General features: G+C 36.7%; 2 protein-coding genes across 3 annotated transcripts; both read left to right on the forward strand.

The window, feature by feature from the left end:
* The first annotated feature begins 6,068 nt into the window (after positions 1-6,068).
* si:dkey-30e9.6 (uncharacterized protein LOC564083 homolog) lies at positions 6,069-8,084 on the forward strand. Its single transcript, XM_052109588.1, has 5 exons — positions 6,069-6,152; positions 6,379-6,843; positions 6,948-7,032; positions 7,630-7,772; positions 7,874-8,084. The coding sequence occupies exons 2-5, from the start codon at positions 6,415-6,417 to the stop codon at positions 7,952-7,954; spliced, it is 738 nt and encodes a 245-aa protein (XP_051965548.1). The 5' UTR covers positions 6,069-6,152; positions 6,379-6,414; the 3' UTR covers positions 7,955-8,084.
* Positions 8,085-8,608: 524 nt separating this feature from the next.
* On the forward strand, positions 8,609-10,910 carry LOC127631469 (ADP-ribosylation factor-like protein 4A). Of its 2 annotated transcripts, none has more exons than XM_052109590.1 (2): positions 8,609-8,721; positions 9,735-10,910. In XM_052109590.1, exon 2 carries the CDS (start codon positions 9,813-9,815, stop codon positions 10,413-10,415), a length of 603 nt encoding a protein of 200 aa, XP_051965550.1. In that variant the 5' UTR covers positions 8,609-8,721; positions 9,735-9,812; the 3' UTR covers positions 10,416-10,910. The 2 variants fall into 2 exon arrangements, with proteins under 2 accessions (XP_051965550.1, XP_051965549.1); XM_052109589.1 differs by lacking the exon at positions 8,609-8,721 and adding an exon at positions 8,735-9,102.
* Positions 10,911-15,212: the final 4,302 nt, after the last annotated feature.

The following is a 15,212-nucleotide window of genomic DNA, read 5'->3' on the forward strand; positions in this document are numbered from 1 at the left end:
TGCCCAGCCTGCTGCTCTGCAGATGTCTGCTAGAGAGGTGCCATTGGCCAGTGCCCACAAGGATACCACAATCCTTGTAGAGTGTGCTCGTATTCCCAAAGAGGCGGGCATGGCCCGGGCCTGGTATGCCAGAGCGATGGCATCCACGATCCAGTGGGAAACGGCCAGGCTCTATCGCACCCTTGTGCAGAAGGGTTGCTATCCCCGCACGCAGGGTATTGCCGTTCTCACAATGAGAACATGAACCATCCACAAACGCTACCTCAGTGTGATCGCGACCCAGACACATGAGACAGCGTCCGTGGCCTTCGGAGGCGGAGAGATAACGATTGCATCCAGGAATCACACAAAAACGGATAGGCATCTTTAAAAAGACGTACATGTCAATGTGTTGCTCTAATAGAGGAAATATACTCTTTGCAGAAATATACTGTACTCTTTTTAGTGCTGTCGTAGCGCCCAGTGGCATACTCTGCACTAATCGTGCAGAAGGAGAGAATAGCTCTTTTTATACCTGTATGTCCGGGGAGTGGCATGCAAATTCCACTCGCCAATTCTCATTGGCATTTTCTCAAATGTTAGAGGTGTTTGGGGCTCCCAAGAGCGACCCCTAGTGTCACTACATCGACCTCACGTCGAGTGAGTGACAGAAGGGGAAAGAAAGTCATACACACCTGGGAAATCATGAGGTTGAGTAAATAATTAGATAATTTTCATTTTTGGGTGAACTATACCTTTAAGACTCCAGTGGTTTCATCTTGTGTCTTCTAATGTCTTCTGAAATATGTGCAGTATAAAAAGGAGTCTCACCAAAACCAATTGGATTGCTTCAGAAGAACTGGATTAAACCACTGGAGTCTTATGGATTACATTTATGCTACTTTTATGTGTTAGGGGCTTCAAAGTTTTAGTCACCATTCACCTGCATTGTATGGACCAACAGAGCTGAGATATTCTTCGACGTATAAGTATATGAGTAAATTATGAGAGAATAAAATGTTTTGGGTGAATTACTGCATTCCTTTAACTAATGTTCTTTTATTGGATAAAGGTCATAATGTCAAAAAAAAGTGGACGATTTCACAATTTTCACTGTATGATGAACAGACCAAAATTGAAGTCGCTATTTAAAAGAAAATCAAATGAAATCAAATTACTGATCAACTTACGAAATCTGAGCACTAATAAAAAATATCGCCTCACAATAACATCAAACCTCACTGGTTCTTGTGTCATGATTTTATGACATTTGGTCACAAGATGTGCAAGTAAGGTTTTATGTTATTGTGTTGCCATATTTAATTTGTGCTCAGTTTAAATAATTAAATAAGTTATTTAATTTGCGAGTGAATCGCAACTTAAATTTCAGTATGTTCATCATTTAAAGTCATTGTATGCCTTCAGAAAACTTGAAATATGATGCACAATTTGTGTGACATTTTATTGTATTTTTTATTTTATTTAAAGGTGCACTGTTTTAAGTGGTAGGTCCTGCCTGACCAGGGAGGAGCTCTACAAATACAGAGACTGGGGCAGAGGGAACTGCCCAAAACAACTTAATAAACATACTAAAATTTTTTTAATTCAAATATAAAAACAGTCAGACCTTGTGGGAGCAGATAAAAATAAGTGCCTCACACTAACCTAGATTTTTGCTTTTTTTTAAGGAAGAGGAGGGACGAGTTGAAATAATTTTTCTGGTAATCATTAACACTATGGTATATACACTCACCTAAAGCATTATTAGGAACACCTGTTCAATTTCTCATTAATGCAATTATCTAATCAACCAATCACATGGCAGTTGCTTCAGTGCATTTAGGGGTGTGGTCCTGGTCAAGACAATCTCCTGAACTCCAAACTGAATGTCAGAATGGGAAAGAAAGGTGATTTAAGCAATTTTGAGCGTGGCATGGTTGTTGGTGCCAGACAGGCCGGTCTGAGTATTTCACAATTTTCTCAGTTACTGGGATTTTCATGCACAACCATTTCTAGGGTTTACAAAGAATGGTGTGAAAAGGGAAAAACATCCAGTAAGCGGCAGTCCTGTGGGCGAAAATGCCTTGTTGATGCTAGAGGTCAGAGGAGAATGGGCCGACTGATTCAAGCTGATAGAAGAGCAACTTTGCCTGAAATAACCACTCGTTACAACCGAGGTATGCAGCAAAGCATTTGTGAAGCCACAACACGCACAACCTTGAGGCGGATGGGCTACAACAGCAGAAGACCCCACCGGGTACCACTCATCGCCACTACAAATAGGAAAAACAGGCTACAATTTGCAAGAGCTCACCAAAATTGGACAGTTGAAGACTGGAAAAATGTTGCCTGGTCTGATGAGTCTCGATTTCTGTTGAGACATTCAGATGGTAGAGTCAGAATTTGGCGTAAACAGAATGAGAACATGGATCCATCATGCTTTGTTACCACTGTGCAGGCTGGTGGTGGTGGTGTAATGGTGTGGGGATGTTTTCTTGGCACACTTTAGGCCCCTTAGTGCCAATTGGGCATCGTTTAAATGCCACGGCCTACCTGAGCATTGTTTCTGACTATGTCCATCCCTTTATGGCCACCATGTACCCATCCTCTGATGGCTACTTCCAGCAGGATAATGCACCATGTCACAAAGCTCGAATCATTTCAAATTGGTTTCTTGAACATGACAATGAGTTCACTGTACTAAAATGGCCCCCACAGTCACCAGATCTCAACCCAATAGAGCATCTTTGGGATGTGGTGGAACGGGAGCTTCGTGCCCTGGATGTGCATCCCACAAATCTCCATCAACTGCAAGATGCTATCCTATCAATATGGGCCAACCTTTCTAAAGAATGCTTTCAGCACCTTGTTGAATCAATGCCATGTAGAATTAAGGCAGTTCTGAAGGCGAAAGGGGGTCAAACACAGTATTAGTATGGTGTTCCTAATAATCCTTTAGGTGAGTGTATGTTGTCAATTGAACTTCACCTAATCAGAATATTCCTTATAATATTACACTGAGGTTTTTCAGTTTCTTACGCTTATAAAAGTGAATGTTCATAACTTTTGTGGGAATAACCATGATGGATGTCTTTAAAAAAAAAATCAGCATCACTATACAAACCCTTCTCAATTACCAAATAATACATTTGGCTCCTGTTGTGCACAAGGGGTGTAGTAACTTCTACGAGCATTATATTGGGAATAACACTTAATGTTATGGTCAAGTGATATGCAAAATGTATCTTCCTTCCATCTCTATATCAATCTGGTCCAAAGGAGAATCTTTACAGCTGCTACAAGCTGAATAGAAAACCAGATTGCAATATTGTCTGTGGGTTGTTGACCCAACATCCAAGAGCTTTTTTGTGTCAACATCAAGATTTTAGGTGAAAATATATGTGAATGTATAAGTGTATATTTTAAGTGCTTGGATGTTCCTTTTCTTTAAAATGTTTCTTTTTTCAATTTTTTAATCACCCATCTGTTAAACAGTTTTTTATCGAGGGTGCAGCACTCTTTCGCAAAGATGTGAATAACATTCATGAAGATTGTGCACTGGTGCAACACCATCTGTTTCTCTGCAAAGGGTGTTGACACTGTGTATGAAATCATTCAATTCTTATTTGTTTAGTGAATGATGCTCATTAGGCACAACTGAAACCACAACATATTCTCAATGTTTATACTTTGATTTTGATGAAACAACTGTGACACCTCATGAAACAACTAGATGTTAAACAATCATCATTGGCAAGTGTTTTACATGATCTCAAGGCGTGATTAGAAATCGAAATAGCACAATATCTAAATGTTTCGAATGTATAAAATAGAAATGAAGTGTTTGGTAACAGAAAATTAGACGCTTTAAGTAAAGCAGAACTTGTAGATGTTACTACAGTTGATTGTAGCCAGGGTCGGACTGGCTGTCAGGAGCAACGAGCGGTTACCTGGTGGGCCGCTGGGTAATTTGGGCCAGCCTGGAGGACCCCATTATAGAGTGAATATTCAAAAGACTCTGTAAAGTCTAGCTAACACTCTGACTAATACTTTTGAAACTGAACTGGCTTTATTTTTAATTTATTTACACATTTTAGCATATTTCCATGTATGCACAGTATCACCGTACTGGAGCAACTCGGGGTTCAGTGTCTTGCCAAAGGACACTTCAGCATGTGGGCTGGGAATCGAACCACTAACCCTGCGATTAGTGGCCAACCCGCTCTACCACCTGAGCCACAGCTGCCCAATATTATATATATTAAGTATAAGATGAGCTCTGAATAATCACAAAATGACAAATAACTGCGAGTTACAACAAATACAATAACAGCAGTATATAAAATTCTGCAAACAGTAAAGATATGAGCAGTACATAGTCATTTCAATCATTTATTCATACTGCAGGGAGCTGAAGTATGGCTTGCTGAATAATGCAAAATATGAAAATATATTACTTTGTGGCTATTTGAGTCTTTGAGGCTTACTTTGATTAAAGAATAGCAGAAAACATGCTTGTCAAAGCATAGGGCTTTTCACTTTTCCTCAAGAATAATCTGCTGAAGGAATTAAAACACTGCAGGTATAAACATGCAACAAAAATAATATTAGCAAATAATCAGCAAAATATCTGCAAACTTCTACACTTTATGAGGTATGTTTATTTATTTATTTTTAAATGTATTTATATTTGTTTATGTTTATATATGTACATATTCGGGCCAACTTTGTTTTCATAGATTTGTTTAAAATATACATTTACACAGTTATGTGAGTAACTGACGGGTTAGGTGGGCCGCTCTGGGTCAGAAAGTCCAGGGCCACTTTTTAGTCCCAGTCCACCCCTGATTGCAGCTCCAGAAGGTTGGTAATAGTCACCTGTAAGACAGTTTTAATGTACATTATAAGTCTTATAATGTAAGGTAAGGCATTGAAATATATTTTTCAACAATTCAACAGACCGACATCAATTATTACTTATTTATATGTTCATTTAATAATATATCAGATTTCTGTATACCCACCTATATCACTTGAAATGATGACTTGCGGTTCTTGTAAGATTGCTAAATATATGGTAAATACACAATACAAATTATAGGCTAGTTTTATTATTCAACAGTAACAGTATAATGTATTGTTTAGTGCTATTTATTATTGAGGGCATAATCGTTTTATAATCTTTTTCTGCCTGTTTTTGAAATGTTATATGCTGTTAAAATATTCTGCTGTTTTCTTCATTTACTCCCACCCCCCAATTCCTATCAAAGCCAGGGACAATTTGGTAGCAAGTAACAGAGAAATATTGCTTCCCTATGATTGCCACCTATCAAGAATATTATAACAGTTTATGCTTTGCCCTAAGTAGTTGTTAAATTTGTTTTACATTTTTTAGACATTTAATAGAATGAAATGTTATATTGGAAATAAAATATATGGAAATATAAGTTAAAAGAGAGAGAGATAGAGAGATAGAGAGAGATAGATAGAGAGAGAGAGAGATAGAGAGAGAGAGAGAGAGAGAGAGAGAGAGAGAGAGAGAGATAGAGAGAGAGAGAGAGAGAGAGAGAGAGAGAGAGAGAGAGAGAGAGAGATGAATAAGCTGTTTGCTGACCTCTGCTGGTTTGGATTTGAAAGTACAATTTGACCTTCATGCGTCATCTTAGTTCAAAACACAAATTCAGCTTACAACATACAAGAGCTTGAATGAATTAATGCAATTGTGAATTTAAAATGCAATGCAATCTAAAAAGTTCAAATGCAAAATGCCTTTAGAAAGAATAAAAGATACATCTGTTTTTCACACACACACGCATATGGTAAAGGTGATTTATATTAATTAATTGATAAAGTTATAAAGATTGAAGATATAACTCAGGTATCCCATGCAATTAAAAGGATCTGGTAGGCTTCCCAAACTTAAAGTGGTTTAATTCATAGTTTGATGGTTGCTAAGGTGTCCCTTTGTTTCCTCAACAATGTCCCTGCTCTGCTCTGTCTACATGCAGAGTTTTTGAATGAGAACTTGAAACTCTGGCTGCCTGGCAACCTCTTTTTGTTGTATCCCATGCACCATGCTGAGATGGTGTAATTTTTTGTTTAAACACAGAGATTTGAACTCTTCGCTGTCTTTTAGCCATGACTGATTGACAGGCCACTGGGCTGTAAGAAAGGTAGGTTTGCATTGCTTTTAAGTGCTCACTCCTTAGAAATGTCGGGTTGCTTGTAATTATTTTTAGTGGTTATCCTGTAACCCTAAAATGCATAGAAAGTCAGCATCTTGTCCTTACGTTTGCGTATATATTGGCTTTACTTACTTCACAGCAATAACATGAAATAGCTGTTCCACTGAAAATATTATGCATTGTAGAGTATGTTATATCAAATTTTTGGTCTCAGATTAATCCTCAGGACATAGGATGCAGCAGATACACAATGAATCCACTCGAGTCTGTTCAATTCAGAAGAAAACTGCTCTTTTCTGCCACTAAAAACTTGATCTCAAGTCGTAGTTGTGGACTCATTCCACCACAATCAGTGGTTCAACCTGATCCATGGAACATAAAAGCCCCTGACTTCACCCCCAAGTTGTACAGATCTTTGAGTTTACCACGGATCAAGAGAAAAAACCTGCACCTTTTTAAAACAAAAAGTAGTTTGGATGAAAAATCCTTCATCTTGGAAAAGGTTAATAAAGTGACTCCTTTAATGTTGCCTGGACTTGAGCAGAAGAGACATAAAACACACCCATTTAACACATGCTACAAACCACCCGGCTCAACAGAGTCAAAGCTGCAGTTTGTGAGAACAGGGAAGTACCCTATGGGGCCTTACAAAAATCCAAAGCCTCACAACTTTAGACCTGTAAGTTTCTAATAGCATAATTGCTCATATTATCTGCATTGCACTATATGGACACTAGATGACAGCCTTCATTGGAAATGTACATCCCTCTTGTCTGATTGCAGTGTGCTGAGGGCATGCATGATATGGTGACCTCTTTGGAAAAGGGCCCAGGATGTTTGATCTTTAAGTCACAGTACCTTAGACCAGGTAAACATGCCATTTTCATTATGTATTAAAACATAAAATCACTGACTGGAAGTGGACATGTCAATTATTTTTCCAACAATAAGATTTACACTGTTTGACTGGTTAAGAAGCTTGAAAATTCAGTTGGCACAAACAGTATTGCATATAGTGCCTATGCATATAGTGCCACTGCAAGCACTATATGCAAGCAAGCATCAATTTTATAATACATAATTTGAAAAAAAGCATATTTTAATCAGTATTTGTGTCTTCTAAAAACATTTAAACACCCAAATCAAGATACATTTAGTGGACAAGCAAAATTGCATATGATATTAAGATTTGTTTTCAAAAATATATTTTGAACATTGTTTGTTTTCCTTAATCCATTAACAGTTTGTTTTCTTGTTTTAAGCATTAATCTTTGTTAATGTTATCTTAGTAATTTTTTTACTAGAAAGCAAGCCAAAAAAACTTAGTAGGTCGTTGTTTGCAGTATATTCATTTTATATGTGTTTAGAGAACCAAGGTCAGCTACAACATGGATTTGAAATCACCAAGTAGAATGACAATGTATCACTGATATAAGCTTTGCACTTTTTTGTTTGGTGTCCACAGACACTGGAAGCCAACCTGACCTGAACCCTTCTGAGCGAGACAAAGTATGTAAAATTGACACTTTCAAACCCGCAGAGCTTAAATGGGACCCAAGGTTGATACTACCAAAGACGACATGGCCAACAAAATCTGCATCTTATACAGTAAGCGTTCTGAGAAGACTTATATCTAAGCTCTGCCAATGACCAAGTATTTCTTAAAAACCTTTTTTGGAAAGCATTTTCTCCCCCCTCTATTGTTACAGAGACATCGGCGCAGAAGAGGAGTGTATAGTGCCTTTATGGATCGAGTTGAAGAAAAGTTGACCAACTCCTTGAGGAAATGAACCTGTTATGACACATAATACATTATTTTGTGCTCTGTCATAGCAAAAAGGCTCTAAAAAAGCCTAACAATAATGCTTCAGGAGACCTCCTCATGATCCTAAGATGATTAGAACACACTAAAGAAATTGTTAGAACCATGTGTGATCAGTTAATAAATGAAGAGTAAAAATAAACAAACAAATATTGGTTTTACTATCTTGTTTTTTTTAATTGCATATACAAATAAAGTACAAAAATATAAAAGCACATTACAATCAAAATGTTTGAGAGGAAATAATAATAATAATCATAATAATAAATTACATTAAACAGATGTAATAAATAGGAAAGTATTCTCTGGGACCAGAAAAATAAGAACATAAAGACATGCTTATTCGAGAAATAAAACAAGGACTTTATTCCTTAGAAATTTGCTATTCTTTACATTGTTTATACTTTCAGGCTAAGAGATGGTGTGGTATGAGGAATAAAAACAAAAACAAAAAACGAGTTCTTACGTATTAAGTATTTATAATGCTAAACGAAACTTTTTTTATAATGCTAAACTGTTTTTGTAGCCTTATCTTTACAAAGTAGTAGAAATGACTGCTGTTGTTTATTTATATTCATTTTGAGCGCGTGCCCTCCATTGACCAATCATTTTAAAGGTAAACAAATGAGCTGTTGCTGGCGTTCGTGCGTGCAGGCTCGCGCTTGGGTGACCAGTGAGCAGAATGAATGCTCATGAAGTCTGAAGTGTAAATGGAAAGTTGAGTGAGCGACAACGGTAAGAAAAAAGAAGAAGAAGAAGAAAAAAAATTGTTTCGCTTATTCAGTGTATCAGCCTAAGGCGTGGGCTGCGGTTCACGCGCTTAAGTCACAGATATCCATAGCTGCTGTTATGTTAGTTCACTATAAATGTAAACAGGTAACGTGAGTAATCATAGCTTTGCGTGTCATCTTTTTCAATTCAGATGAAGTCTCAGTTCAACAGGTGGACGCGAGTAACTTTCAGAGAAATTAAACGCCCTTTTGGCGCCCTCGTGGCGTCAGCAGAAATAGCTGATCTCGCTTGACGCAACATCACTTTTATTGTCATAATATTTTCACTCCATATCTCTGTTCCTCGGAAATATTGCGTCATTGCACTATGCCGACTTTCTAAAAGGTTTGTTACGTTTTATTATTATTATTATTTTTAATTACTATGCTTTGTCGGGGTCTTACTGCTTTAGTACTTTAATTATTAGGTTACATATATATTTACTTGACAGATCTAAATGCTCATGCTTACTTGCTTGAAATTATTTTTTTAGACAAATACACGTTTGACGTATGCATGCTTTCATACATATGCCTATGCATGATTTTCTTTAGAAAACGATTTTTTTTTTTTAAAATGGACACATGTGCCCAGAATATATGCAAACTCTTTCTATAGCCTACTGTTTAAAATCGTCTCAGGTAACACCTCATGAAGTTGGTCAAAAGAATGCCTAGATTGTGAAAATCTATGCAAGTAGAGTCACTACTACTTTGAAGAAGCTAAAATATAAATTAGTTTTGATATGCACCAAACAATTTTTGGTGCATACTTAATCCCCATAATTTGTGTAATTCTAAAATGCATTGATGAGTCCAAAAATAGTACTGGCAGTGTATATATATATATAATATATATATATATATATATATATATATATATATATATATATATATATATATATATAAGCTATATAGCATTTATAACTTTGCCTGAATGTACAATTTAGGTGATGACCTTGTTCCTTAACTTCCTAGGCTAGTATTGTGGACATTGGACTTTGGACACATGAAACTACATTCTAATCTCTTATTGCTTTCATACTCCTGAGGGAAATGGGGAACGGAATATCAGAGCAACACAACTTTCTCTCCAGTCTTCCGTTCTATAATTCTCTGCACATCGCTATTCTGGGTCTGGACTCTGCAGGCAAAACCACTGTGCTGTACCGTCTCCAGTTCAATGAGTTTGTCAATACTGTCCCTACCAAAGGTTTCAATGCAGAGAAAGTCAAAGTATCTGTTGGGGATTCACGAACAGTGAATTTTCACTTTTGGGACATTGGTGGCCAGGAGAAATTGCGTCCTCTCTGGAAGTCTTATACTCGCTGCGCGGATGGTATTGTGTTTGTCGTTGACTCTCTGGACTCCGAGAGAATGGAAGAGGCTAAAACAGAGCTTTACAAAATTGCCCGCTCCTCTGAAAACCAAGGAGTGCCTGTGTTGATTATTGCTAACAAGCAGGACTTAAGACAGGCTCTGTCGCTATCACAGATAGAGACCATGCTGGCACTCAATGAACTGGGACCCACCACGCCATGGCACCTGCAGCCAACCTGTGCTATCATTGGTGATGGACTCAAAGAGGGACTAGAAAAACTTCATGACATGATCATAAAGCGAAGAAAAATGATCAAACAGCAAAAAAAGAAAAAATAGGAGGTATATGCATTATATGCATAGAAAATATACTGCAAACTGTCATTTGTATGTGCCCAAAGTTGGTTAGTACCGATGAGCACTTTAGTTTGTTTACTTTCTTGTTGTTTACCACTTTAGTTGTTTACTGTCTGTCTGACATTTTTCCTAAAATATATAAAACTTGTCACACTGAAGAAATATTCTTATTGAAAGTTTTATTTAGTGTTTATTCACAATAAAATAACTTTCTGTTTATTCTAAATGGTCACCTATAATACTTACCCCAATTGAGACTTTGCTAATAATGTGAATTTTTTGGAGTCAGGCATGTTTCCTCATGCCATCAAGTTTAAAGTGCACTCAGTAATTTTTGTTTATGTTGCAATGGCTTACTGTATGTGGCTGTCATTTTGGTTTTTAGTTACAAATACCATTGTAGATATTAGGGAGGGGTATTTTCAAGTAATTTTGTAGTCACATGCTCTAACCCACAAAAAATGATTACACAAAAATAAAAAAAGCACTTAAAAAATAACACGTATGACACATACACAAAATGTATATTTTGATTTATTTACAAACGTTACCAAGAATGGTTTTTTTTTAAAAAAAAAAAAAAAAAAAAGAGAAATCAAACAAACTATGATTTTCTTTGGGGGAAAAAAATGAAATGAACAATATGCATTAATAAAAATGTAAAACAAAACAGATTTAAAAATAACAGCAAAATTATTTGCTCTCACCCAGAGCATACAGAGAAACCAATAGTGATGGCATTAGAGTAATGCATAGGTAGCCTATAAACTCTGAATCTATATTAAGACTATCACTTTTTTATCATTTCGCATGTTATTATTCAGTGGTGAAAGTTGGCTTTTTATAAAATCCACTCTGCCGTGTTAAGAGATTTCATGCTTTATTCACGTACTGGCCTGATAAGCTCTGATTTCCTCGTATTAGTGATGTGACATTCGACACAGAAGCTTTGAAGCTTGTGTTTCGAGAAAACAACACTTGATTAGTTTTGGGGAAAACAACGTGATATTTGACGTCCAAAACTACATTCGGGTGAAAACCATGTGACCGCTTTGGTATGTGGTTCACAAGAATAAAGAAGAATGTTTATTTATAAACACTTAAGTGCAAAACAAAAAAAACAACAAAAGCATAGATCATGCATCCCACAGTGGACTCCATTGTAACGGCAAGGTTTGGTGAGAGATTCAGAGGGAAAGTACGGTGTAATTCACTGCTCAAAGCAGCCAAATACACAAAAGAAAACATTTGCGGTGTTCCAGTAGTTTTTTAATACTTGAGTAGCTGTTGCAGAATGAGAATTCCTCGTTCGTCTCGCACACGGTTGAGTTAAGACTCCTATTTTGACTGCTTCGTGATGCTCTTTTTACCTCAGTCAAGGCCAGGCACTTTCCCATATGATGTAAAAAAACAGTCTGTCCGCATGTCCAGGAACACAAGGATGCACACTGACCGTCCGCACATACTGTCCTGCTAATGACGCTGAAATCTGCTGTGCGAGATACATGGAAAACCGAAGTATACTTTGGCCGTACGTGGACATGATTGTAACAACCTGATCTCATGAAAAGTCGTGCAAAATTTACAAGTTGGCTATTTCGTATGGTCTAGAATGATGTTGTTTCCATAAACTTTTACAAATTCATCAAGTGCAAATTTCCAGCTGTCTAATGCGGAAGTAAGCGTGAGTTCTGCGCACGAGGCGTTAATTAAGGACACACTTATTAATTATGCCCTTACCCTAAACTTAACCAATCAGTAGAGTGTGTAAACATGATAGGAAGCTGTTGTGTTTTAAAAAAAAAAAAAAAAATTATTTTATTTTTTTTAGGAAGCAGTTGTGTGTGACAGAAGCAAGTAATTGTCGCGTATTAGATGGAAACGATGTCCAGCGACGTCATTGGCTTTAGTGAAAGTCTTAGGAATTCAAACGAGTGCAGTCGCACGATATCATACGAATTAGCACAATTTTGAAAAGTCGTAGGAATCCTGCCGATTTCGCTGGGAGAGTGTGTTGGATTGTAAACATTTTTCAAAAGTATGTATTAAATAGTTGTTGTTTTTTATTGGAGAAAAATCACTAAGGGCAGTTTAACTTGTGGTAAATTCTTTATGAAAGCTACTTGGAGCCTTGCATTACCACATTCTTCTCAATACATCCTTGTAATACTCAGGTGAAAATAGAAAACAAATGCACCTCTACCACCACCATACATTACATACATTATTTTGCTCCTCTGTTCCATAATCAGTTTTGAATTTACCTCTTATCTATGATATGTCCCCCTTTTTTGCAGGCATCAGAAATGTATTGAAAGGGGCCAACTAGAAGGGATTTGTGTGACTTTGGCTTTAGTAGTGGGATTGGCTGCCGTGTATCACAGGCTTCCCTAAATCAGTCTCATAAATTTAGAGCGAGTGGAACTCTTCCCCCTATTCCATTCTCGTCAGTAATGCTGAGTTGGGATGGTGACAGACTGGAAAAAATGTGCTGTGAAGTTTCATTTCCCACACTTTATCTGGAGTGATTGTGAACTGCAGTACAGTGTCACACCTGTTGATTTGCCCATCTAGAACACATTCTCCTTTTGGATCTAGAGTAGGGATGAACAAAATTACATATTTACTAAATACGACTATGAAATCACTAGTCGTCTAGTCATTGGGTTATCTCAACAACAGGCCTGTACAATTTGGCTCGTCCACCAGACGCCACACCATGATTTTCATAGAAGTATATAGACAGCCCATTTAATAAGACAATTTACAAAATACAGATTATGAGTTAAATAACTGTAACCTTGTTAGGGGCCTATGAAAATCTTAATACCATAATACCATCCCAGGTCTGTATGACTTTTTCTTCTGCAGAACAAAAACAAAGATTTTTACAAGAATATCTCTATATCCAAGCTATCTTGGTCCATATAATGCAAGTGAAATGGTGACCAGAACTTTAATTTACTTTTCCAAAAATCACAACGTCAGCATAAATATAATCCATATGATTCCAGTGGTAAAATCCATGTCTTCTGAAGCAATATAACAGGTGTAGGTGTGCGATCAATATCATTTTTTTTTTACTATAATCCTCCACTTCCACAATCTTATATTATTATTGTGACTTGTCAAGAGATTGGGATGGACGAATAACCATCCTGACTCTACATGTCAACCCTCCATAGTAGATTAACATGTATATTTCTTGTCTGCTTCTCTCTGAGCTATTGAAGGTTAAAGTACAGTGTAACAGAGAGAAAAAGGGAGAGATTGCCTTTTTAGTTGTCACATTGAACTTTTCTTAAAATACAACAGATGCATTGTATTTTTTTTTTTTTCAATTATTCATTGATGCTTTCATTTGCAGTTTTAGACACTGTATCAAGGAAAACTATGAGAGCAACTTTTTGAGTTTAGTTATCTCAGAACTCCTGCAGTGCAGTCTATGAGATTGTGTGGGAAAGAGAGAGGTGTAGCGACCTGGCGCTCCATGCAGCCACCCCTCCAGCTCCCCTGTCAGTATGATGACAGTTGGCTTCTGTTCAGCTCTGCTCTCATCTCATTCCAGCATGAAGGATTGACAGGGGTCAAATAGCTATTTCCCCCATCCTTTCATCTGAAATAATAATTCTCAGAAGTCTGTCATCTTCACACAGATTGTGCTGGAGTTCTGTAAACATATATTAGAACATGTCAAGTGTTCATTCTGGCAAACATCATATAATTAAGAAACTTAAGGGGCCAAATAAGTACTGTTTTGGTCTTTTCAAAATAAGTAAACATCATGTTGTTCTGTAATAACACATGTCTGGGTTTTGTACATGTGTTGTCACACATAATTTGATCAACACAAAGCTCTTAATCGTGATTTGCATGATTCTTGCTGGACTGTATGAATGAATCTCAAGAAGCCTTTCAAAACAATGTTCCGGACACATTTCACTCCAAACCACAATAAATAAATAAATAATGTACATATATATAATTATTATTCTGTAAAGGTATATGATTCTTGTTACTTCATGTGGCATGCCACATAATAATTGAAAAGCATTTAAATTATTGATTAAAGCTGTAGTATGAGGAATGTACAGTATTAGTTCATGTCAGGGAAAGAATAACTGAGCAGACAGACTCCTAGTTAAAGAACAACTCAATCACATCAGACTAGTGGGATTCCTCAGCGGAATGTGTGCTTTTTTGAAAGTGCAAATTCCCCCACTTTTTTCCTTCTTGCTGTTTATTTAAAGTGCTCTGATTAAATTAGTACAGCTGATAAGTGACAGTCCATGAAAACGGCATTTTAATAGACCTTTAGTTCAGGGGAAGTCAAATGTTTTGTTTATTTAAAGTATAATCCAGAGGGATGAGTTATTAGAAGAATTATTAGGGCTTTTGCCATGGAAGATAACAGCTGTAATGTTAAAATAAAGGATTATTTGTCAACGTGGCAATTTTTACACACAGTACAAAATAACTAAGAATTAGCAGATGTTTTTTTGTTGACTGCTCTACAGGCCTCTGCAGGTCTTGGCATACCAACACTTAAGATATTGCAATACAATTTTGGTTTGTTAAGGATGAGTCAACATGCATGCATAAACACGCTTGCACACATACAATCAGCTTTTCATACAGCAACTACTCAAAATATGTTTTCACACAATAAAGAGCCCGAAAAATAAAATATCCTGTTCAGTATTTCAAAGATGCCTCAAAGTCATGACTCATTAATGAAATACCTTATGATATGTGTATATGTCTAAACAAATGTTGTCC

The sequence above is a fragment of the Xyrauchen texanus genome, chromosome 38, assembly GCF_025860055.1.
Source record: "Xyrauchen texanus isolate HMW12.3.18 chromosome 38, RBS_HiC_50CHRs, whole genome shotgun sequence".
NCBI classification, from domain to species: Eukaryota; Metazoa; Chordata; class Actinopteri; order Cypriniformes; family Catostomidae; genus Xyrauchen; species Xyrauchen texanus.